This window comes from Melospiza georgiana, chromosome 3, assembly GCF_028018845.1.
Source record: "Melospiza georgiana isolate bMelGeo1 chromosome 3, bMelGeo1.pri, whole genome shotgun sequence".
Lineage (NCBI taxonomy): Eukaryota > Metazoa > Chordata > Aves > Passeriformes > Passerellidae > Melospiza > Melospiza georgiana.
In genome coordinates, this window is record NC_080432.1 from 68,632,937 (window position 1) to 68,658,644 (window position 25,708).

Here is a 25,708-nt window from a genome sequence, read left to right on the forward strand (position 1 = left end):
TGCAGTAGTTTTCTCAGAACACTCTAGACCAGCTGGTTGAAAAATACTGAGACAGTTGTAGCCAATATTAATATTAGATTGAAAAAGAGATTTGGATCTTTTCATCCTTTTCGGCATTCAGAAAGCTAAATATCCAAACTAAATCATACAGGAACTCCAACTACTCAATCCCTTTAAAAACTCACTTTTATTAAGAGACCCAAATGAATACAAAAAGGTACAGATATTTTCCTTGAGTTTTAAGACTTTGTAAGTGTAGTTTCTAAAATATTGATCCCAGTATTTTGAAGTTATATCAATGCCTTCTTCTTTAGTCTGCTCTGGACTTGGCAGAGGTAAATTTCCAATTAGTGTTTTCTTTCTCTTTTTTTTGTTTCAGAAGTTGTACTGCATCATAGATATCACCTAATTTTATCAAATGCTTATAGGTCAGGGATCTGGCATGTGTCATTTCACCTCTGAGAGGACATTTCCAGTGAGCATAGTTTTCAGTTTATACTTAAGAATGGATTTTGAGATGACTCAAAAGCTTCATGATAAATTACAAGTGACCTTTAAAATGTGATTTGGCAAGAATACTGCATGTTCAGTGTGTTACAGTATGGTCATCAGCAGCTGTCCAAAGAGGTGGACAGCAGCTCTTCAGTGATGCAAGGTCAAGGAATATAGCATGAGCTACTTTTGTAAATAAGGTAGGACATAAATATTCTCTGACAAAGAGCTGTCAAGTCCTGCCTTCTGTATGAACTCATAACTGGAGTGACTTTTTGTGGATATGGACAATAACAGGATAGCATTTCTCCTCATGAAGAGAAGTAGTTCTGCTTACTCAGAACAAGGTGTCAGGATATCTGGATGTTGATCAAAGTTATGCCTATCAGTCCCTGTGTGATTCTGGTAGCACCATTTTATTTGTATTACACACAAAATAATTGTCAAGTTCAATTCATGCTTGCGAATGCTCTGAAATCTTGAAATCTGCCGTAACATGCTGTTTTAATTCAGCTCCTCTTTCTAGTATTTTAAATTGAAATAAAAGATTATTTCATCAAGCAAATATAATATTTTTTGCTTATCAAACACACAATGATTCCTGAATCCAAGTGCTAATTTGGGGGTTGGTCCTGTGCAGTGTGCTTTGGTCCTAATGCAATAAAATGTGCATGAGTCCATTTAAGCATGAACCTTATAGTGATTGCCCTTTTGCTTAAAGCAAGCATTTGCTCAAACACATGTGAATTGAAGCCGAAGTACTTAAAAAGCAGTGCATTTAAAACCTGTAAGCACTGTTATTTGTGAGAGACCTTCTCACTTGTAATCCTTTGAAGCTGTCCTCATAGGGCAAATTCTGACCCTGACTTCAAATAACATCTTGAGTTTTGAGGTGTTTCCCCACAGAAGCAAAGGAAGGAGAGAGTTCTCATTCACATTTCTAACTGTATCAGCTTGCATAATTAAAGATAATACTCTTCCCTTTAAAGGATCTTTTATGCAAATCACCGTATTCATCATTAAGCAAAAACATGAGCTTGAGATTATAGGATCTAACTTTATTCCACATTCTGAAGCTTCCTGAATGCTTGCAAAACATTTCTTTCAGATGTGAAAACAAGTTTTAGGCTTCTGACAGTCATATTGGCTATGCACCAAACGTGGTTTTTTAGTCTCCCTAATTCAGGGCACATAAGAAATGTTTCAATATCCAGTGCAGATTTCAGAAGGAAAAAAAAGTACAGTGCATTTAAGCTTCCCTCTTTACAATGTTTACTAAATACAGTATAATACAAGTAATAATTGTGTAATAATTGTGCTGTGGAAAGTTCTACTGTAATGTAACGTGCACTTACAATCCAGAAGTAAAAATTTACTCATCTAAAATGATTTCACTCTCAAGGAGCAAGCAGTTTTGGCCAGCTGGGTGCACGCTGGGTACAGAGCTGGTGGGGTAAGTTGTCCCTTCCACAGTCCATAAAACCCACTAAACAAAGGGAGCGTTCTTGAATTCTACTTTTTGTAGGCAGGTTAGAATAGGCTGCATCACCTATTCTATAGGAAGGATACTTTGAACATTTTTTTGCATGCAAAGAAATTCACAGACTCAGAAAAATTCAAAATGTAAAAAAATTATTAATGAATGAAAAAACATAACTTTCTTTCTTTCTTCAGAGGACTGCTATTTTGAGTCTGTAACCTGTGATCAGCCAAATGCAGCGTTACAATCTTATTAGCAAGTTCTGGGTGTGCTAGAACCATAGTGTCCACAGTGAAACATTGTGTAAACTCTGTAAATAGTTGTTCTTCTAGCAATGACATACATCTCTCCAGATGTGTTGCACACTAAAAATAAAACAATGAAATCCAGACAGTAAATAGTATGTAAAATAATTTGCCTTTACAATAAGGAATACTTGTTGTTTACAGTAAATATTGCTTGTAAGCTCAATGTTTTTAGCATTATTTGTGAATGGGTGGGTCTTGGGCTGGAATACTGTGGATCAGAGCTCACTGCTAGAGTATCCCAAGGGATGTTGACCTCAGCAAAGGGATGCATACTGCCAGTCTCCAAAAGCCTGGAAAATCTGGGAGATGCTAAGCATTTTGCCCATTCACAAAAGCTGCTGAATCTTTGTCTCTCCCGAAGAGAGACAAGAACTTGTTCTCCCTGCAGAAGCCCCCTCAGAATCAGGAGTCCTGAGGCTGGTATTGCCCAAGCCTTTCAGAAACAGCAAGCATATTTGCAATGTGGCGAGTGGACAGCTCCTCTACTTGTGGAAATTCTTTACCCTTAATTTGAACATGAAAAATTTAACAGGAAACTGATACAATAAGACTTAATTTGGGTCCCATTTGTCTGTTATTTCCAAATCCTGAACATTTGTCATATCACTGCAATTAGTCTCCACTAAGCCAGGGGTTAGCTTGACATGACACACATATAAAAGTCAAGAATTCATGCAAGCCTCAACTAAATACTTCATCTTTATCTTCATATCCCAATTCATTATACAATCCCTGTATTCAGCCACAGATGTCTAAAATCTTGTTTTAGTGACAGACAAGATTTCAGTGAATAAAAGAAAGAATTAAACGTTGGTACAATTTGAGAAAAAACATTTGAAATAAGGAAATGACTAATCCCATAGGAAATCATGAAACTTAATTAAAAAATAGTTGTCATTCATACTGCTTATCTGGATAGCCAGAGCTAGAAAAATGAAACACGAGGAGCTCTGCCCATACAGCCTCAGTGGGTATTAAAACATGACTACCTGTTCTGCTGGCTGCTGACAGAAAAGCCTTTATAATTGTTATCATGCTTTTAGTATGTTGTTCAAAACTTTGTTCATGAAGCTATATATACTTCACAATTTTTTTTTCCCGCCCTGTGGGGAATTTGAAACAAGCATCCCCAGTATGGAGTCTTTTCAGAGCAGATCTTTGCAATCAACAGAACAGGATGTCTACAGCAGCCAGGACTGCATCCTCTATGAGGTCTGCATCTAAGGTCCCTCAAACTGGAGCTCTTCTGGGATTATGGCAAGAAAGTGTGTAACAGGAGGTACTCTCTGAAAATGTAACAAAAACATGTGAAATCAAAACTTCTTAAAACAAAAAAAAGGAACTGTGACATTTGCATTGATGTGCTGTGTATATCAGTAATCTCTAGTATCATGTTTCTTCAAGAAATTATTTCATTTTTATGCGGCAGCATTTTTCCCTCTAAAATGAAGAGACAATGGCTGCAATTAAAGATACAACACTATAAATATGCAAGCATACAGCAGAGCAGTAAATAAAAGCCAGCAGTGCACAGACAAGTGATCTCTCAGACAGAGGGATGTTGGGCTCCATGAAATCACTTCTCAATGCCTCTTGGCCAAGTATGTCCCCTCTGCAGCTGCAGACAGAGACTTCTCGGAGATCTTCATCATGCACAGAAAATTGTTGAGATAATTGAGGTTCCTCCTAAGATGCACATGCGTGTTTGCAGTGAGGACGAAGCTCAGGATTCTGGGAAAGCTTTTATGATGGTTTCATAGGCGGGAGGTGGGGTTTGCGTGGAGTGGCAGATGCGGAGGTTGTTGTTGGACCAGTGGAATTCAGGTCGACTCAAGCTGTTGGTGGTGCTTGCCACGAGGGTTGTGGTGGTGTTTGTGGGAGTGAGGGTGATCAGCTGACTGTTCGTCTCCACGGGCAGGGGAGGACACTGCAGGAAAGGGTGGAAGGTGGATGCACGGAAGCTGGACTTCCTGGGGAAGGAGTTGGCCTGCTCCAAGGAGGCTTGCCGCTGGAAGGTCAGGCTGGCCAGGCTGAGGTTGCTCCGACGTTCACAGCTGCTGTTGCGGTAAAATCCAGTCCTGCCGGCAGTGTGGCCATGGGAGGAGGGTCTGGACCGACGGCTGAAGGATGAGGGGCTCCCCTGGGAGATGTGGGCACTGGCTCTGCGACGGGACAGACAGGTGAAAAATGCCCAGATGATCCCTCCAATCACCAGTCCAATCACCATGGACACTGTGAAGGCTATTGTTATCTGCTCTGAAATACAGCAAAAATTTATCTCAAAGTTAATGAAGTAACTCTGAACCATATTCCTGCAAGAAAATTAATTTAAAACGCCAACCTCCTTAAAAGATGAAACGGCCCTTAGGTCTTAGTAACACATGAACTTCACAACACATACGCAACAGTTGAGGGTGCTCTTACTGCACAGTATTTTGGTGTTTTGTGGGGTTTTGGGGGTTGTTTTGGTGGTTTCAGTGTTTTGGTGGGGTTTGGGGGTTGTTTTGGTGTTGGTTTTTTTCTTTTTTTGGTTGTTTGTTTAATTTGCATAATTCAGCAACACCCAGAAAATAACGTATATTTAATATCAGTTTCTTTACCAAGGCAAGGAAAGTCTTCAGCCTTTCCCAGAATCAGCCACTCATCAGCTCCAAGTGTTATAAAACTGCCAAGTATTTCCTTCTCTGGGCAATAGGAGGTGAGAATTTATGCAGACTGGTCCTTCTGTTATAGACCTTTATATTCTGTGCGTACGTGTTTGCAAACCCACCTATTAAGACAGCGATGTACCCTCTGCCATGCTCTTAGTGGAGTAAGCTCTGTATTTGTTACAACATGAGAACACTTCCAAGCCTTTTACTGCTGAGCAACAGATAGTTTAAATTCTCACAGTAATTAATGTAAATTACTACATCCTAAATACTTTTGGCCAGAGATAGCCATTTGTAATACTAAGTCTCTTTAATATTTCCTATTCCAAATGACCAATTTAAAGATGGATTAATCTGCCATTAAGAAAAGTAAATTTCTAGCTCTTTTAGAAATGTTTTCAAGGCCTACAAGATCTGAAAAAAAGCAAACAGAAAAACAAAACGGATGCCTAGGATTGTTTTGCACACAGTCTCACAGGATGGAGAGATGTGCTTTTTCTTTGTATATTTCTAAGAAGAGGACAGTTACTTCAGAAAACTTCACTTGGTTTGCAACTGAGCACCAGCATTATTGCTGTTGTAAAAAGTCCAGAGATATACTTGTAATCCTGGATAAGGCTGAAATAAATGCAAAACCTTTATAGATCCTCTCAAAATTCAAGAAGGGTTTGGATCTAAAACAAGAAGGAACACTATGTTGACAACTGGTGGAGCAAAGAGGGGATAAGCAAAAAAATATCCATGGGACACCTTGAAACATGTTTGTTCTGTCTGTACTGTTCTCTCATATTTGTGAAGCATTTTTGTGAGAAAGCAAAATGTGTTCATTAGATAGAGGAAGGTGAGTAACTCCTAGAGCATACTGAACAGCAGGCCCAATAACACTGTGCCAGACAGACGGTATTAACTCCAGGACTGGGATGCACCCATTAGAGGCCAGAAAATGTGAGCTGAGACTAGGCTCAGAATTTTCTAGCAGCCACTAAAGAGTTCCCCCTGAATTTATGGTGCTGTACAAACAGTCATTCCCAAGAACTATAATAATGGCAGTGCATCTGAGTTGTGGGACTTGGCCAAAGCAGGCGCTGAGGATGCAAGGAGAATGAGCAGCCTGAGTGATGGCTATGGAGAGCAGCCAGCACACCGTGAAGAGGGAGGAGAGGTGTCAGGCAAGACTGACTTGCAGACAGAGGCACCTCAGTACTGGCACCCTGGAACAGATTTTTTTTAAGTCAGCTCTTAATTTAGGACAAGACACTTCAGGAAAGGGGAAAGAAACATTATCTTTGCTTCCAGTACAAGAAATGCACGTTTATTGGTGAATTGCACTTTAAGAAGCAGTCATTATCTTCCTTATCTACCTTCTTACTCTTCTCCCTTCAGGAAAAAATTGCTTGTGCTGTGATTCATACTTGGAAGGCTCACAATCCTACTGTTCCTGGCCTGTAACCTCTGCTTTCAGGTAGGCCTATAACATTATCCTTTCAGAATGAAGACTGGCAAGGATAGTGCACTGGATATTGTTGCAGGGGACTGCTCCCTCTCAGGAGCACTTTGGTGTCCTTTCATTCCAAGACAGATCAGTCTTGACCCTAAAAGACAAATTTTCTTTAAGCTCTAATTTCTACAACTCAAAAACTTTTGCCTGGACACACTAAAGACAAAGGGTGACTGCCCTGTCAGCTTTCTGCAAGAGCCCACAGGCAGCATCCTGCTCTAAACTCTTGGCTTCAGAGCATATCACTTATCAGCAGCCTTCTTATTACAAGCTCAGTATGATTCTGCCCTTTATAAAACATCTTTAGAGACACAGCAGGACTTACTGTGCCCCTTTTGGTCAGGAATAGCTTATTATGCCATTTTAATAGATTGAATACATTATGTTACTGCAAGATCCTACTCATACTCCCAAAGGTGGGAAGGGAGAGCCAGGACTTGGTGACCTCTAGTTGAATAAACCCCAGGGGGAGTCCTGAAGACAGCACTTCCCACGCACTACTGCTGTCCCTGCATGGCTATGGGAAAGGGGAGCAAGAAATAATCCTTTCTTGGGCTCATTTCTTCTGCACTTCAGCTCAAATGCTACTTGGGTTATATTTGAAGCTGCCAAGGAATTCCCCAGGCACAGGGCTCTGTGCTGCCACTGGATGTCCCTGCAACTCTTTGGGCTCTCAGCTGGCAAAGGGGATCTCCATGGGGTTCAGCAGCCACCAGTGTAAGCAGAAACACAGCAAGCAGCACAAGTGTACCTGGCCCTGGGGTTGCATACATTGTTCCTGTATCTCTTGAGTCATGATTTGTGCCACCTGCACAATCTAACCAGAATTTCACACTGTTAAAAGCAGATAAGGGAATTGACAAAAGTATTGAGTGCAGCTCTTCAGTCCTTCCCACGTGCTGTTCCCCTGTGCTGGAGGTACAGCACAGACAATTATCCCTTTGGATGATGGCGTCATTTTCTTGAACTTGTTTAGTCCTTTTATTTCTCTATCTCCATTTATGATGGAAAAATCGAGGGTCAAATTATTCCCTGATGAAGCACAGCTGGGTTTACACTGACTATTTCAGTTGCCAGGACTCCATATGCTCTCTTTTCCCTTTGTACCTACATTTAACACCCTTGGTTCTTATTACAGAAATATCACTAGACCCATTGGTTACAGACATTTCATTTTTTCTCTTCCCAAAATCTCACTGAATTCAGTTGGAACTGTGGGTCACTATTGGGCAAAACTCGTTCTTTGCTTACTCCCTGCAGAAGATGAATTTCACAGAAATGTAATTCCGTTCTAAAACCTTATATTGTAGAATTGTAAATCTATGCCCATTGATTTCCTCTTTAGAATGTCCAACAATAACATCCCTGAGGTACATTGAAGAAAATATTATCAAACAGAGAAAAAGATCAAAGGCAGAGTGGGACTTGCTGCACCTGGGATTTTGAGTGGAACAGCTGGCCTTCACCAAATTGTTTTTCTCTTCCTTAATCTGGGCAGCGCCAGAGCAGAGCTCGCCTTCGGGGGAGTCAGGATGACACTGATACAAAGTGTCTCCCAAGGGGGCATTGTAATAACTCACGGTTTCCTGAGAGCTGTGCCTGTCATTCGGTCCTCTGCTTTTAAGGAAAACAGTAAAACGAAAGATCTGGGGATAAGTTAGGGATGCTGCCAATAACAACAACTACCCAGGGCCCAGTCCCCCAAATATGTTTTTGATCTGGATGTTTTCAGGCTGCAGCTCATTGTGCCACAACGGAAAAGATTTGATAGCTCACCTCAGTCAAGTCTCCACTCTCACCTGTAACACCAGCTGAGGTGAAGAACAAAGGCTTTTAGCAACAATGCAGGACAGACTTTGAGGTACAAAGTCAGAAATGAAGGGCTAAGGTAAAAAAGCAATTGGATATCTTAGCCACTTTTCTATCTGTGGGACTTCCAAATGACCATACAAAAAAGGTTGGTATTTCAGAACCCACAGTAACACCCATAACTTCTTAATGTTACCCACAGATCTGAACATCAAGTCAGCACATTTGTCAGCCCAGCATCTATCCAGATCAGGCAATTTCTTCTGAAGTCTCTCTGTTTCCTCATCTCTAGTTTCTGCATGCAGTGTTATGGAAATGCAGTACTACAGGTTTGTGCAGGGGATTATTGCATCTGCTGTGCAAAACTTTTTCTTGGTCATTGAAGCTTTCTTTAAAAATTTCATAACTTTCCATGAACTATATATATTAAGGAATGGCATATATCCTATCAAATCAATAACTTCTGGGAAGTGGTTATCTCCTGACAGAATCCATACTGGAGAAATTTAGACACAATTTAGACATCACATTAGTAACACATGATGACAGACTGGCTGATAAAATGTTTTTCCTAGTACTGGGCCCTGAAATTTTTTTTCCCATCTGGCCTGGACATCTGAAGCAGAGTCAACCAAAGGTAGCTCGTACCAATCAGTAAGTCTTGTCAGAAGTGTACTGTGTTCTCTTCTTCCTCCCTTTGGGTTTACCTCACCAAAAAATAGCAACACAATCCCTACTTATTTCAGTCTCTGAAATACCCAAAATCTTCATCAAATAGATTTGATTTTTGTGATAGAGTATCCTACTTCTATCATGTAGGCTTGCAGGATTCTTGCAGACATATCAGGACAACTTTTTAATTCTGTGAATTCCATTTTCACATCAGCCATCCCTTTGAATTCAAAACACATTTGTGTTGGGGATTCATTTTCCCATGGAATCTCTCTCTTGCCCTCAGCTCTGGCTGCAATGAGCTGCAATAGGAGTTTGTTCCTTGACCTCAGGAAATCCTTGGGAGCTGTATATTTCCTATACCCTTATGGTAAGTTCCCCAAGGTGTAAAATTAAGATGGGCACAGGATCTTCCTTCCCCCATGCTGACAAATATATACTTTGGAAAACTTTACAGCTGGCCATAGTGAGAGAGTAGTACCTTTCAAAATCATGTAAGCAGCGCCCCCAGTGAGAGCATCTCAGAGCATGAACCAGGGTAGGGTGGAGGAAGACAGGAGAAAGTACTGAATGCAAGGGAAAGAGAAATGGAAAAGACTCTTTTTGCTAGCTCTCTCTCCTTTATGCGATGTCATATGCCAGTTCCTCAAAACTTGTTTAAGTTGGTAAGCATTCCTCTCCCTATATGCACACACATTTGCACCAACAACTTCAGCTTGCCTTGCCCCAAAGCTGAAAAGTCTTGGTAACTAGAAGAGGGTTTGATTTCAAACATGAAAAAATCAGCTCAGCCTTTGTTTTACCGAGATGATCTTTTCCCAAAATGTAAGCTCGGTGGCAAAAGCAGGTATAAAACACATGCAAACCAGGAGGGGAATTCATCCCTCACTCATCCATTGCTCAGCTTAGTATAGAGCACCAGCTAGTGTACTAAAGCATGAATTGCATTCCACATATTACAAAGCTGTTAACCTGATAGTATCAATGGTTCAGACACTATTTTTGAGGAGTCTCAGGTTTCAAGCGAGGTTCAGCTGTCATAAGCAGAGGATCATAGCACAGTCTCTTCTGTGCAAAACCAGACTGGAGCAGCCAGGGTTCATCAGACCTTGAACAAACTCACAGCAACTTCCTAACAGCTCCAGCGCTAAGGTCACCTCCTTGTCTGAGCAGCCAGGAGCCACTCTGGCAGTCACACTCACACCACCAGAGCTGGGACAGAAGCCCTTTCACAGCTACACCCCCTGACCCACACAGTCAGGCCAGCTCTCCTTACCAGCTCAACCCCTGGTGTCCCGCAACAGAGTCTCAGAACTCTAGATCCTAAAAATCATTTAATCATGGTGCAATAACTAAATAACAAAGTAACAGCTTTAGCCTCCAAGAAGGGACCCAGAACAAAGTAACCTCTAGGCTTTTATGCCTTCATAGTCTAAGGGTGGGGAAATCTGGGGGGCTTGGCTCCTACTGTCTCCAAGAGTCCAAGTCCAATCCTGTGGCCCTTTTTATTGCAAAGGATCAGCAGGTCATGGGCTCCTGCCTTGGGCTCAGCCTCCTGCCCCCCTGAATACAGCCTGCAGCTGCACCCAGAGCTACCTGCACTCAATGGATTCCTCAACAATAGCAAATGTACATCTCTAATCTGGCCAGGCTACTCATCCTCATGCATCCCAGGCAGTGAGTTCGGAAATGAAGTAAACCTGGGGCCCAAAGAGCCACCACTTCTTCGCACCGCAGAAGGCTTGAAGCGATTAGCAACACTTCATCTTTTATGCTGGTTCTACCAGCTCCAAGAAATCATTTTAAAGCTGGGGCTAGTATCAGTAGCCAGCTCCTGTGCTACTGTTGTCATGCTGAGCTCGAAAAAGCAATTTCTTTATATCTGACAAGTGTTTATATTGCTATCTTCCCAATTGCCACTAATTGTGTTACCAAAACAGCCTCTCATTAATCATTTGTAGGCAGCCCATGATTCAGTTGGGTGGATGAATCAGTCGCTGCGTAATATCAGCCAGCTGTGATCTTAGTCATGGCAAAACTTCAGAAAACTTCACACACGACTCTTGTAAGATGACTGAGGGACAGGCTGCAGCACAAATTGGTTCAGGTGGTTGTGATGCCCAAAAAACAGAATCTGTAGAGGAAAATTAGCTGAAAGAAAAGCAGACTGTGCAGGCATAAGAACTTATAAGTGAGATAGAGTTGCTGCCAGAAATACCAGAGCTCTGCATTCAGATACACTTACTAAAGGGATGTTTTATTCAGCCTGTGCTACTGCAAGATTATTTTCTACAGAAACAGAGTAATTCTCCCACTTCACTTAATAACAGGCTTTTTTATGCCTACAGCAGATAAAATAAGAAGTGCTGAGTTTAAAATAAAGCATAGGAAATTAAAAATCTGTTTCTAACTATGAGAACAGGTAAGAACTAGCATAGATAATCCAGGCACGCAGTGCATCCACCCCCAGTAAAGATTTTAAAAAGCAACATCAGTCAATCCTGTTAATCCTGTCTTGAAAACAGAAGGTAGAATAAATGACAGCTCAAGGTCCACACTGACATAACTGTGAAGTTTCTAAGATTTTCATTGATCAGGTAAGCAAACGGGCTCCAGAAGCATGAGAAAAATTATTAATTAAATGACAAGTTAAAAAAAAAAAAAAAAAAAAAAAAAAAAGGTAGTCCGTGCTTTTGGATTAATGCTCCCTTTGAAATGTAGAGGGGCTGGTTGTTCATCAGACGGTTAACTTCACAAATGAGAAACTATCCAGGAACAAGATTGCCCTCTGCTGGAAACTGATGCTGGAAATCGAAACTATACAGAAATCACCTTCATTCCGGTAAAACAGGGAGCCAGAAGAAAACTATCGAAAAACATTCCCATGGAAGATTACAGAGATGTTCTTAGTACCTCAAAAACCAGAAAAGTTCTGAATTGCATCACCATAAACACTTAGGACTAGCATTTTGCAGAGGCTTTGAAAGTGAAGTAAACCAAGGCACAGCAAAAGTGTTTGGAAGTTTAAAGATGTAAAGCTTGCACAGTTTTGTACCTTGATGCAAATATCTGTGATCATGGAGGAGCATAAGACTAAGTCTATTCTTAAATTCATATTTCTTGACATCCACAGTGATGTCCAGAATGATCTTCATGGACCAGAGTACATTTGCTTTGAATACTAATATAATTCATTGTGATAAAAAGCCAGAGGAGTGGAATATGCCATCTCAATATCCCACAAACCAACTCAGAATTAATGATGTTCCCTTGATATTACTGGCAGTAGATTTTTACTGGAATGACAAATAAAGAGTAATTGCAAAAATCAGAAGGAAACATCTAAGATAGAGATGTCAGCATGTTTAATTTAATGCCTTTGGCACAACTATGTAAAACAAAGCAAAGATTCCTTCAGGCATACTTTGCTACTATTTGGTTTCATTGTGATTCCTAATGCATAACAAAAGCAGTAATAGAGTTTGATCATTTCCGCATATGCAGCGAGCAATCCTCTGGCCAGACATTCTTACCCGCCTCACAAAAAGCACAGCTAAGCTGTATGGCCTCTGCATAAACCTAAATCAAACACTAAATCACAATCTGACACAGCACAGTATGACATTAGAATTATTACTTAATTGATTAAAATAGTTTACACCTGAGAATAAATATCTCATAAATGAACCTTAAAATTAATGAGAATTTTCTAAAGCTCTTAAAATTAAGGATGAAATACTGAAATATGTAGCCTAGATTTAAAAAAACAGATGTAGAACATAGCACAAGGATTTGAAGGGGTTATTGGGAAGAATGTGAGGAATATATAGAAAATATCCTCAGTCCCACCACAGTAATTCTTTAGTCAGTGCCCGATCCACACACAGCTTCAGGTGGAGCCTGTTATTACTTTAAGAACCCACAAAAGCCAGGAAGTACACTGGAAGCCCAAGCCTTAGAAGAATATAGAGAAGAATATTTCAAAAGATTCAGAGTGAGAAGGCACGCTCTGAGTGCCTGGAGACACTAGCTACACTAGAGAAGAAGGGTGACGTTTCAGCCTTCCCAGTGCATCCTATACACAGTGGCTCCCAAGGCAGTGCTGGCAATAGTGCTGAAAGCTCTGCTCATGTCCCTCTGAGTTCCAGAGCCCCCTTTCTGTCACCTGAGAGGCAAGACCTTGTTTCTGCTCCTTGCTCTTGGCACTGCAATCTCTCTCCCTCTCCCCCTACAACCTGCTCATCTGTTTCCCTGTTTCCCAGGAGAGGAGCAATCTCCCCTTTACAGTTCCACACCTCTTACTCTCCATTTTGAATGCACATAATGTATTTAGCAAAGTATTGGAAGCTAACCCTTCCTATGGCAGACAAATTGGAATTAGATGATCTTGAAATTCCCTTCCAATCCAAACCATTCTATGATTCTACCAATTCAAACCATTCTATGATTCTATGATTAACATAGATAAAATTAATGAAACATGTGCAGCATGGTGTCTTGGAAGAAGCTGAAGGAAATCTACTGAGGCTCAAAATTGTGAAGTTTCTCCAAAAGAGTCCTCTCTCACTCATAACATACTGCCTTTGAAATACTTCCACAGTGTGTTCTGCAGACAGCTGACTTCTGCATTATTTGTTCAAAAACAGACATTATTGGAAATACTGCTTACTGCTCTATTTACAATCTCATTATTTTTTGAAATTGCTAAACAAGGACCTTCTTCAGGTGAAAATTTAAAAAGATGTACAAAGTCAACGAATGAAAGGAAGAGCTGTTTGTGAACTTTGCTGAATACTTTTCTAAAGTATTCAATAAACAAGTATTCAAGGACTATGAATAGTGATCTGTATTTTTTTTTTCACTACAGTATTACCTGACCTACAACCAGAAATAAAAAAAAAAAAAAATATCCTGATTCATGTCTTCCTCTGGAAACAGGTGTAATAGTGAGCATTTTGAGAACACAGAAGTATGTTTATATGTGATAGTACTGTACTCTTCAGTTACATACCTGAGGTTCAAAACCTGATCTTTTTTTGTCCCAGTACTTTCTGGGTGAACATCAGTCTGTTTGGGAGAGTGCACCAAATATTTCTATGAACATCTATATCAGTTTGGGCTAGGAGATCCAATTAGGTAGCAGTCATAAAAAGTCTGTGCAACCACAAGCTAAGAAATGCTGACATAATTTCTAAATGAATGGATCACTGATCAGGAGTATTAGTCAACCCTTTCTGCCCCAGGACAATTGATCCAGGCTGGAGACTCAGGATGAAGTGGGATGTTGTGCTTGTCTCACATGAGCCAGTGGTGTCTGAGATGCTGTATTTTTACCAGGCTGGCCCAGGTCCTGCTTGCCCTCAGATTCCTACACTTTCCAATTAACAGAGTCATCAATGGCTTCCTTCTGTGTTTATATTGTGCCTGCATAACTTATGCACTTCCCACAGAAGCCACGTGTTTGCTGGGTTGACTGATCTTCCATTGCCCTACATAACAGAGAGGTGGTATTGATGTAACATAATTTTTAAAAGCAAAAAGTTTAAAATTAACAGATGTCACTCAAATGGTGAAACAGGTCATAAGTGTGTGTTAGGATGCTGGATTGTGAAAGCAAATGTCCAAAACAGGGAATTAATTTTCTTCTGCAAATAAGGTGCTGGAGAAGCAAGGCAGAGTGCTCTGGTGAGAAACAGAAACTGCCATGGATCTTTCCTTCAGCAAGCATTTGTCAGAGCCCAAGTAAGTTTATATATTATATTAAACCAACTATTTTTTTTCTCTCCCCCATTTATTTTGCTGAAAATTTCTCACATGTTATTTCATAACAATGCTCTATATATTTGTATCGTTGATGGAATTTTGGTTGTGGTTATTTAACAGATAAATCTTAAAATACGATTGTCTCCTCTTCAATATGTGAAAATCAAATTATTGTATTTCCTGCCTCTTCAAGTAGAAGGGAATAAATTGTGTTAGAAAAATAATTTCAGATTTCTTGGTGCAAACTTCAGTACAATAAGAACAATACCTTTCAAAATCAGAATAAGTACATTTTTTGTATAAGTGAAAACTTCCTCCTTGTGAAGCAGGGGAAAATTAAATTGTTGATAAATGTTGATAGTCTTTTCTGACTAGTTCAAGATTTTCTATTTTTTTTTCCAGACAAAAGGATATGGCTATTGAATGAAAATAATTTTAGTAAGAAAAAGATTCAGTCTTGAGCCCAAATTTTGTCTTGTGCTTCTGTTTTTTTGATTTTGGACATTTCATTCCCCCTTCATGCTTCAGATTAATCTTCTGTATAAGGGAGGTGGTACCACACACAACCAGTCATAAGGCTCATAAAGATTTTAACAAATATTATAAACTCATTTTACTCCTGTTTAAAATGAATTACAATGGTAAAAGGGGAAATTGCGTATAAATACAGAGCATTTTCCTTCAATAAGTTCTGCAAGAAGAACTGAGGCAGGACCATGGCACCCACAGTGTGCTGACCAGCAGTTGTGAGTGTGAACACTCTCAGGCTCTAGCAGGTGACCATGCAGCCTCAGGGCATTTGTCCTGGGGAGAGCACAGAGCCCTAAGTTGCTTTGGTTTGTGACAGTTTCACATTCCAAAACATTGCCGGGTGTAGTGCTTGAAAGAAGGAATAGACTTTGTTTCCTACAGACCAGATTTCTGCATTTGGGGGTAAAGAATGATGCTTCTGGCAGCTCATGTAACACCAAGGAGCACCATGTAATCAGTCAATAATGTAGGTGTAATTGCTAAAATGTGTGCATGCTGTGTGCTTGATTATTATTTAAATAATACTCTGAAAAACCTTTTCCTTTTCTTTGTACTACCTCAGGTTTGTGTCCTTCCTGCTAAAGATGGCAAAGCATTTGATAAATCAATGGCTGCATAGTGGGGTGGGTAAAGCAGAAAAGCAGTAATGGGATGCCACAAAACACAGCCTGAGGATGACAGACTCACTTTAAAAGAATAATTTATATACCAGGAAGAAATCGTGCTCCAAATAGACAGAATGCAAGAAGAAGACAGGTTTCTTCTCTTTGTGACATAGTTTGTTGCTTTCATCTAACTACAGTAATAATATTCTTTTCTTTGGGCTTGCCAGAATAAGGACAAAGAAAAAAATAAGTTCCTCATTAGTATCTACTTTTATCTCTCTGACAGGCTTGCACATAAGATCTTGGAATGCATTTACATTTTAGCTTTTTCAGTCTAAGCCTCTCTCAGTCAGACTTTCTCAGTACCTGACTATTGTTATGGTCCCCTTCACTTCAGTAATAGAAGCCAAAACTTTCATGTGTTCATCAAATCTTTTACCTGATAGAAAAATACACATAATGATAATAAATTTGGGATAGTTTGATGATTCTTGCCCTTCAGAAGACAGTATAAGACTTCTGAAGCAAAAAGCAAGGCCGCTCCAACAAACAGTACTGCCATGTGCAGGAGAAATCTAAGTGAAAGTTGCATACAGATCAGCTCTTCCCAAACATAGCTGAGGATAACAGGAACATGGAATATCTTGAAGCTGAGAAGGGGAAGATGAGCAATGCCTACATTTTTAATTACATAATGGATCATGGATTTATTTCGTTTTTTATATGAAAATATTTCTGGAGGACTTCAGATGAGGAGCTAGGGACCTTGAGTGTTACAAAAGAATAAGATTCACTTCTGTCATGCTGGCACTGCAGAGCTGATGTTCAAATGCAGTTGCTGCCATTGCTAACGCCTCACCACCACATGCTGCCTTTTATCTTCCACACCCTTGTTGCCATTGCTCTCAGAATCACCACTATTTATATGACTGCTGTGTCCTCTTTGAGTCACTGGCCCAGGCTGCTCTGCTGCTGCCTTGTGACCCATCCCAAGTCAGCTCAGGGGAAGTGGAAAGGGGAAGATGTTCTGGTGAAATTGGCCTGATAGATAGGAAAATAAAGTCTTCCTTGTAGATCTTAACAGATTGAAGCAGAGGAAAGGTGGTGTGTGTGTGTGGGTCTCGCTTGCCCTAGAGGTTTTCTGGCAACCATGTTTTCTGTTCAAATTATGTGGCATACTTAAATCAGCTTCAGACTACTTGATCACTTGATATGTGATTTACTAATGTGATATTTTCTATATCTCTATCAGAGGATTGTCATGAAGATCAGTATCTCATCTGAAGTGGAAAAGAAAGCAACTGAAATATCTGTAGCTCTGGAAGCCATGCAGCAAAAGTTACTCTGATGCTGCTGGGCCTGTGAGGATGCACAATCCTACAGCCCTTTCCAAGAGGGGGGGGGGGAAAAAGGCTGTCTTAGTTCTTATAAAGGTGAAGCTGAATTTTACTGGTGTTGACCTGTGTTCTCAGGGTCTGTCTGACGTCCCAGTGTGTGCCATTTGCAACAAAAGCAAAACTGGCTGCTATTCTAAAAACTCTGCTGAGATGTATGGGATTTTCATAGCCCTGATTTCTGCAAATTCAGTGTGCAGGGACATTGCCATAGTTCTTCATCTATAGGAACAAGGTTACTCATTTAAGGTAAATATTTGGTGAAGCAATCTGGAACTTCGCTATTAAAGTTGTGGCATCATGTAGCATTTCACTGAGGAGCAGGAAGGAGAACATGTGGATACTCTAGATTTAAATAATAAGAAGGTAATAAGAAGGGAAACATTTCAAAGATTAAGCATTAAAATAAAGATCTCACTGTCTTTCATAATATTGTTTAAATGCATCATATTTTATATCTATGTTGAACATCTGCTTCTCAGCTAAATCTACTTGAAATAATCAGAGTGTTTACAGGAAACCTTTGCAAAGTCAGAGATGTTTTTCTATCTGATCATGTGTCATATTTTACCTCATCATTTTTCTCTTGAGAACATTCTTATGAAGAAGCACAGGGAAATTATCTCTGATTTTCAAATAGGGACCTGAAACATTCTATCCATTCTACCTGATACCATCTATCTTCTCTACCAGAAACCCAACCAAAACCCTGTCTTCCATTATGCCTATTTCCAAAAACATATTTAAGGGAGTCCAGCTTGTTCTAAGTTCAAGTTGCCTGTAGGAAAATACCATAATTCAATTTCTCAGTGAATTTGGGAAGAATAAAGGTATTTTACTCCATGCTAAGAACCCTGGCTCAGGAGTCTGAATACATTTTGAAGTTGATAAAAATTTCTCATAGGAGGAGTGTGAGAAGGCTTTATGTCACCATTGTCTTTACTCAACACAGCTACACATCCACTAAGCCAGGTATGCTTCCAGGTGTCTTATTTGACAGAACTGGAAATCTGCAGTCCCAAGGACATGGTCTGTCCACACAAGACTGACACAAAGGTGTATAGGCATTCCCTACTTCTGCTTGCACTATACCTTCTAGTATGCACTCACACCATGCACATATTTTGCACATACTTTAAGGAAATTTTGCTCTAATTAGTCCATCTGACCGATATCTCCTGGGCTAAGAAACAAGGCTGTATTTTTCAGCCAGTTTTCCTGGTCATTTCATGTAGTGAATTCTCACAGTTTTCTGACTAAACTAGGAAATCCCTCCTTATTATTTACTGTTTTATGTTAGACTACTTCTGCATGGGGTTGCCCAAATTCACATGCCACTGACTGATACTAGAATAAAACAATGAGGAAGGCATTTGGATTTTAGACCCTTCAAAACAAGGTCTTATTCTACCATCAGTAGATATACTTGGCTTTGAAATAAGAATGCAAGATAAACTGCTATTTGTTATTAGAAGACATAAGAGTACAGAAACATAGTTTGAGTCGTGTAAAATTTTTGCCTTTTTAAAGGCCTCATCTTGAATGAGTAAAGGAGAAAAATTTTAGTCAGAAGATGAAAGGTTAGGCAAGCAATAAAGACCTATGACTCTAGGAAATTTATAATTGCAAATCTGGAAGCCTGAGCTACTTATTTGATTGTAAAAGATAGGTGAGGAGTCAGAAGAAAGGTTTGTTTGCACACAATTAACTCTCATATCAACTCCATCATTATGGACACTGCTCAATGTCTGCTCAATGATTTGAGCCCCTTAATATCATAGACCATGAGCTAAAATCCCAAGCTGCAAGTAAGTCCTGAGCTGTGGATCAGTAGCCCTGATGAGGCAGAATTCAAACTCTGGGATTCAAGTGTTAAGCAGACTTTAGTTTTTGCTAAAACAGTACTTGATAGATAAAGCCCTCTGGGAAATCTGAGCAGGAAAATGGTTGCTGCAGATATTGTCAGTGTATGCCAGATGGGGAGCTACAGACTCAGTGTGCAGACTGCATTTTACATATATATATGGCTGGCTGTGACACAGGAAAAGTTTTAATACAGGCTCCTGACCAAAGAACTCAGACATATTCCTTCAGATATGTCTGACTTCACCAGATCAATATGGTTCATTCCTTCCTCTGATAACATTTCCTTAGATTGTTCTGCTCCTTTCCCTCCCATTCACCATATATTAATGAATTTGACTTGCTTTTCATTTTTATTCTTATTGGGTAATCATAACTGGTTTTTGTATAACATTTTAACTAAATACTAAAACCCAATAAGGTTAAAGAAATTAAAAATTGGCAGTATCATTTATAACTGGGATTCAATTTTCATTTTTTGTCCCCAGTTGTAAGGCTCTATCCTTGCTTTAGGTCTCTGCTTTCTAAGAGTACCTATTATTTTAGAGAAACCTATTATTTTGGATAGGCACTGTAAGGAATTATTCCCTAAAACACTACAACAGGGCAGTATGATGAGGTTGAAAGAAAGTATTTTGCCTCTCCCTGTCTCTGTTCTCCTATTGGGGCTGCTTCCAACACAGGAGCCTGTAAAATCTGAAGTCTTCTGACTCCAGCATGATAATTTCAAAAGGAATAAGCTCATTTTTTCACATCCCATTTCCAAACTTTTGTAGGCATCAGTGATCTAACCCAAAGACTCTGCAGAAAGAGATTATATCTCCTGGGAAAAAAATTATTCCCTGTGCTCTGAATTCCTTATGATGTGTGATATAGTGCCAAATATTGCACTTTTAAAATTACTGGGGTTTTTTCCAAATCACAGAGAATTGACAAAACAAAAGAGACAAACTGTAAGGAAAAACTTCAGGCAATGCAGTGTTTGCAATCATCTTGGTCTATTTTGGCTCATTGCCATGAATTAAAATATCAGGAAGAATGAATGCACACACTAGGGTGATTTTAAAAAGGGAGAAAAGAGAATTGAAGAATAATAACAATTCAGGAAATACAACCTTGAGGTTGATAGAGCACCTGAATCCAAAGCTCTAATTTTGTTGTGTTTTCCTCCCTCTTTTTTCCAGTTCAACCCTGAAGGTTTTCTCTACAAAGAACAAATCTTCAGTGGTGTAAATCATCTGCAAGTGTTTCTATGTCACAACTTTACTTCCTCCTTTCTGCCAGGAAGGGAGTTGCATTGTCAGCTTATTGAAGTCCTCTGCCAGGATAAAATGCAATGCCAGGAGAAAAGCCCTCTGGGTGACTCTGGTTCAAAGACACTGGTCTTTTTCTGTCATCAAAATAGGAACAGTAGTGGCCTGTAAGAAGATCCCACTGCCACATCTGCTGTCAGGTGCTCCACAGCTGGCTCCAGCCTGCAGTCTTTGTGTGTGCACATCTCCAGCAGGACAGCTCGGGCAGGGCCCAGAGCCTTTTTGGGGCTGCTAAAGTGTGAGTGGAAAGTGTGCACAGTATGGGAACAGGAGCAAATGGAATGAGGGCAGACCAGCCAGTGGCTCTGCTGGAAAGGGGCTCCCACAGACATCCAAGTGTAAGCCAAGAGGTTTAACCTGCTGCACCACACAGGCCACCCCAAATGCTGCTTTTCCTGCCTGCAGGAACAGAGCTGGATCTCTTGCTTATGCTTCAACACTGCTATGAATGCCACTCATGAAGGATCCCAGAAGAGGAATCATGTCCCATGGCATGTCACAGCAGCTGTGATACTGATTGTGCCAGTGCTGCCCTTGCCAAGTATTACTTCAGTGCACAAAGGGAGTGATGCACAGCCTTAACCACCATTATTGCTACACCAGAAACATGATAAACACAGCATGAGGCATTAGAATATACTCATCCCAAATGCCAGTTTCTTCAGCAGAGCACATGGTCTGACTTCTTTCAAACAAACAGACACATTTTAATGAGGAGAAGACCAGTGGGTTGAGGGAGGGACAAGGCAAAACTTGATATATTTTAAAACATGGGTGCATTTGTAGCTTATGAGGCCAAGCAAGAATGCCTATAGTGTGTGCCAAGCAGTTTGCAATCTCAAAATGCTGGAAGCCAGCTGATATATGGCATTATTTCCACACACCAAATAAATAACACCCTGGATTCTGATTCAAGAAAAGAAAAATGTCCTTAATGTTTTAAAGTTATTAAATGTTAAAGTTGCATTTTTAAATAGCCACTTGAGTAAAACTAGACTGAAGGGTAGTCTAGGGATCTAAGTTAATGTTGATTAAAATCTGCTTGCACTTTTTCTCTCTGCTACTGTCACATTGATCAAATGTACTATTTAAATTAAATTTCCTGATCTGAAATTATATTTCTATCTATGCTGAAGAAATAGGATTACCTTGAAGACATTTATTGTATTTACTTGTGTGCAACTGAAAATGCTTTTAGGAATTACAAGAAATGCACTCCTGGTTTAAGTGGAAACATCTTTGCTCCCACTGTTATCTTATAAATCAAAATGAACTCAATAAAGTCTATATTAAAACAGTAAAAAGTGAGATTATTTGTTGATGAATGAGTATCAAACCTTGAATTTCTCACTCAGCTATTATTAAGCCTCCTTTTGAAACTAGTAATAAAAAATATAACCCAGACTCTCTGTCTACAGTTACAATGTGATATCAGCAGTGCTGAAGTTCAGCAGGGACTGCCTTTAAGTTCTTCTCTTCTTACCCCTTCCAAAGTACCATACCATGGATTCCCACTGCAAAGGAGGTGGGCAGCAGCTACAAAGCTTCACAGAAGCTGGCACCTGATAGAAACGAGCTCCTGCATCCTGGCAGAAGCTCAGACAACTTATCTGAAACAGACATGGATATCTACAAAGACTTTGCAAAACATCTTTAGTAGGAAAAAGCTCTAGCCAAGTGAGAGTCAGGATCTAAATTTTTTGCTTATGACACATTACACAGAGGGCATTTGCTGACAGGGCCAGGAATTCTATCATAAACTCATTAATTTAAAACAGAAGAACAGTTTAATATTTTTCTTTTCCTAGCAGAAGTGATTTTAGGCCAGCAAAACATGTTTTTTGCTTCCTTTGTTTTCCTCCTGCATAATTTAGCATTCCAAAAATACTGCAGATTGATGATGGGGGCATCTGAATTCAAAGAAGAATTCCTGGAAGGTCTACAGCTAAGCATTACAGTTATTAACTCTCCAGTCTGTCACTGATTGTAAACAGAACTTGCAAAATCAGCTTGTACTGATTTTTTAAAATATTATCATTTTTTTAGATCTTTGCATGAGAAAAAGGGTTTAGACTACTTAGACAACTCACACAGAATGACTTATACTGAGGTGCTTATATCTTGTTTTTCTCTACACAGCTTGCTTAAGGCATGCTTGCACTGGCCTGGAGCAACTGAAAAATTATTTATTTGTGCTCACACGTGAGTAAGCAGTGGACAGCTTAGTTTGTTCATTGTTCTAAAATTCTTAGAGTCAATTTTAAGAAGCTATTGTGTGAAGTTATCACTGGAAACTGGATAGCTATAGAAAACAGGATGCCTGTATATTTTCCAGCATAGGGAACCAGTTGTTAGACAATAGATGATTTATAAAATCATAAGAGATTAAATATCATTATGAACAGTTGCTTTGACTGTTTTTACAGCACTGATTTTTTTCTCACAAACTTAGTCCCTCTCAGCAAACTTTTGTGCCTATGCTGAAGTTTACACTTTGGCTGAGTCCATGGAAGATGCTGAGAAGTCACACACGCAGGGAGAAGAAATGTATCATGGTAATATAGTAACATTCACAGTACTGCATGGTGGGTGGCTTAGAAAACTGTCTTTAAGCCATGTCCTAAAAAATCAGTTCAAAGCACTGCATTCTTATTTAATAAAGAACTAAATTTTATCTATATCTATTATGTGTAGGTTTGTTTGGTTGGGTTTTTTTTTAACTCAAGTCATGTATTTCCAGGATATCAGGAAACACACTTCTATTGTTTTAAGTGATGTTTCCATACAGTGAGCTTATGTCAGTCATCATCTTCTAACATATACTATAAAGTCACCCTTCCTAGTCTACCATACATGATGTACCTACAGGAAATAAAGAGAAAATTATATTCACTCCTCCAAAATCTAGCAGAAAAGTAAGAAAAATCTGAGAGGCATCTTCCCTTTCAAGAACCATGAAAGCTCTTCACAAAAAATCCAGTTTCTGAGGTTCATCTGCTGTCAGAGCTCAAGCAAATGGGATGTGGTCAGGGCTGGGTACAGTGTCAGACCAGCCAAGTGAGCAAAGAGGATGAAAGAAGGTGCTGGCCCTTTCAGCAATAAGTCTGATAAGGTGTGTCCTGCTCTGTGTTGTCAAATGCAACAAGGTTTTATTCTGAAACAGCCATTTTAGAATTACATCCATCTTCACTGTAAAGCAATGATTGTTGTTCTTCAGAGTCCAGCAGACAACCTCCAGACAAAAGACTCAGACACAGTAATAACTCTAATTTTTCTACAGTTAATCTGTAAGTGTTCATCAAAGATAAATATCAGTATTCTACTATTTAGATACTCTTAGAGTACTGATAAATATCAGTACTCTACTCTAAGAGTATCAGTACTCTACTCTTTAGCCCAATACACAAAAATTAAGTGATTCTTTCGTGGTCTCTCAGTAGGAAAATATATGTGTGACTGCAGGAAGCCTAGATGGCATTCAACAGATTCTTGTTCCTCATAACAAGAAAAAAAAGGGACTTCTTTCCATCCACTTGTATGGGGTTCTTTTTTCCACTCTTTTCCAGTGGCACTTCTGTGCAACTGAAGTTGTATTTCACTGATGCATATTATTTTTTAGTTTTAAATAATGGTCAGATTTATGGAGGGATCATTGCTCAATAGCAATAATACAATAGAGAAAAACAGATATGTAATTAATTCTAAGCTAATTGCTAATAAATGTTAAGATTAAACATAGCAAGCAACATAAGGAATATTTGGAGGGAAAGATTTTCCACAGCAATTGCATGGAATCCTTTAAGAACAAATCAATTAATCTAATTACCCTGAATGAATTTCATTATAACATATATTTTCATCTCACACTGTACATTTCAGTTTATGAACTACTCCCAGATTTGGGTGAAAGAAAATAGCCATAATAGATAATAAACGAAATACAGATTGAGGGCAAAAAAAGGAAAATCTCACCATAAGGCAGCACAACAAATTACAAATAACTTTTTATTCTGGAGGAAGAAGACTTTATGCCAAATGTTGAAACAGATTTAGCCTTTGCTATCCCATTTTCATCAAGAGATGAAACAGATCATGTCTGCTCTGTAGGTACATCCATTAAGCAGTTGAGAATGTCTACCTGGTCTGACTATTGACTGAAGTCGGTGGACACCTTTTCAACTGACTGCAGTAATGAACTTTTACAAACAATCAATTTTGCCCTGGCAGCTTCTGTTGTCTTCATTCATTTAAAAAAATGATAAAACTTTGTCAAAGAAACATTTGGAAAACAGTCTTATCACTGCAGGAAATACAAAACCTATTCATTACTCTTTGCATCCAAGACTGAGCTTGAAAGTATATACAGGTATATTTTAAGGCAATCCACAACAAATATCTGCATCTACATTAGGAATATATTCTGGAAAAAAAAAATCAATATCCTTACCCCAAAACTTTGGTGGCCATGTGAGTGGAGTAAAAGTACTGTTCCTATCCATAACATCCAAATAGCGAATACAGAATGGTACGTCCACAGAGGAGCAACAGTTTTCTGAATTTTGAGATTTTTGCACTAGAAGCAAAGCTTTTGTGCTGCCACGGAACTGTGTTGTTTGCCTGAAAGGAAATGGATGTATCACATTTCCTGCTTCTGGACTCGAATTAGTAAGTGCTTGCCTTATCTTGGAACACCACATGGTTCCCGAGACAGGGAAGTAGTTTCCTTCTCGTCATTTCCTCAGTCAGAGCAAATTGACTCAGAACAATACCAAATCACCTCCTTCTCTGAAACTTTTTGAGCTCCAAAAGTCCAGAGATAGAGAGATGGAAATTCCTTTCTCTTTCCTTGAAGGATTTTCTATGTTGAAGATATTCCTTCAACACCCAAAAGCACTTGATATGGGTAGGAATTTTCAGTAAGAAAGAAATGCATCCAGAGGTTTTTAATGGACACCAATTCTTTAGGATATTAATTTAGGGTATGAGGATGGTTTAGTATTCACCCTTGTTCCTTGGCTGGTTTGAGGAACTAGCTGGGCCTGACAGTGTAACTGTAAATTTTTTCCTTTCCACACCCCATTCTAAAATATGAGTTCCCTGGAACACAAACAAGCTTTGAGCTAATTGCTTGGACACGTTTAATACACTGCAGTGTTAATTCTCCAATGGAATTGCAGGTACTGCTGCTGTATATAACATATAGGAATAAAAACATAGCTACAGGAGAAAACAGCCAAAACATTTAATGAAATAGACCTAGAATTAATGGAGAATGAATGAACATTGTTAAAATATATTATTTTTTATTTGTGTGATAATTTCTGTAGAA

At 39.3% G+C, this 25,708-nt stretch overlaps 1 protein-coding gene across 1 annotated transcript; it reads right to left on the minus strand.

The window, feature by feature from the left end:
- Positions 1–168: 168 nt before the first annotated feature.
- On the minus strand, positions 169–25,076 carry MYCT1 (MYC target 1). The gene is made up of 2 exons (XM_058020593.1): positions 24,827–25,076; positions 169–4,536 (listed from the first exon to the last, which is right to left on the minus strand). Exons 1-2 carry the CDS (start codon positions 25,074–25,076, stop codon positions 4,004–4,006), a joined length of 783 nt encoding a protein of 260 aa, XP_057876576.1. The 3' UTR covers positions 169–4,003.
- Positions 25,077–25,708: the final 632 nt, after the last annotated feature.

Coding starts and splice junctions, on each gene's coding strand:
- MYCT1 (XM_058020593.1), bottom strand. CDS start 25,076: ATGTGGTGTTCCAAGATAAGGCAAGCACTTACTAATTCGAGTCCAGAA. Junction 4,537..24,826: donor ATGGCCACCAAAGTTTTGGG/GTAAGGATATTG, acceptor GCTGTATTTCAG/AGCAGATAACAATAGCCTTC.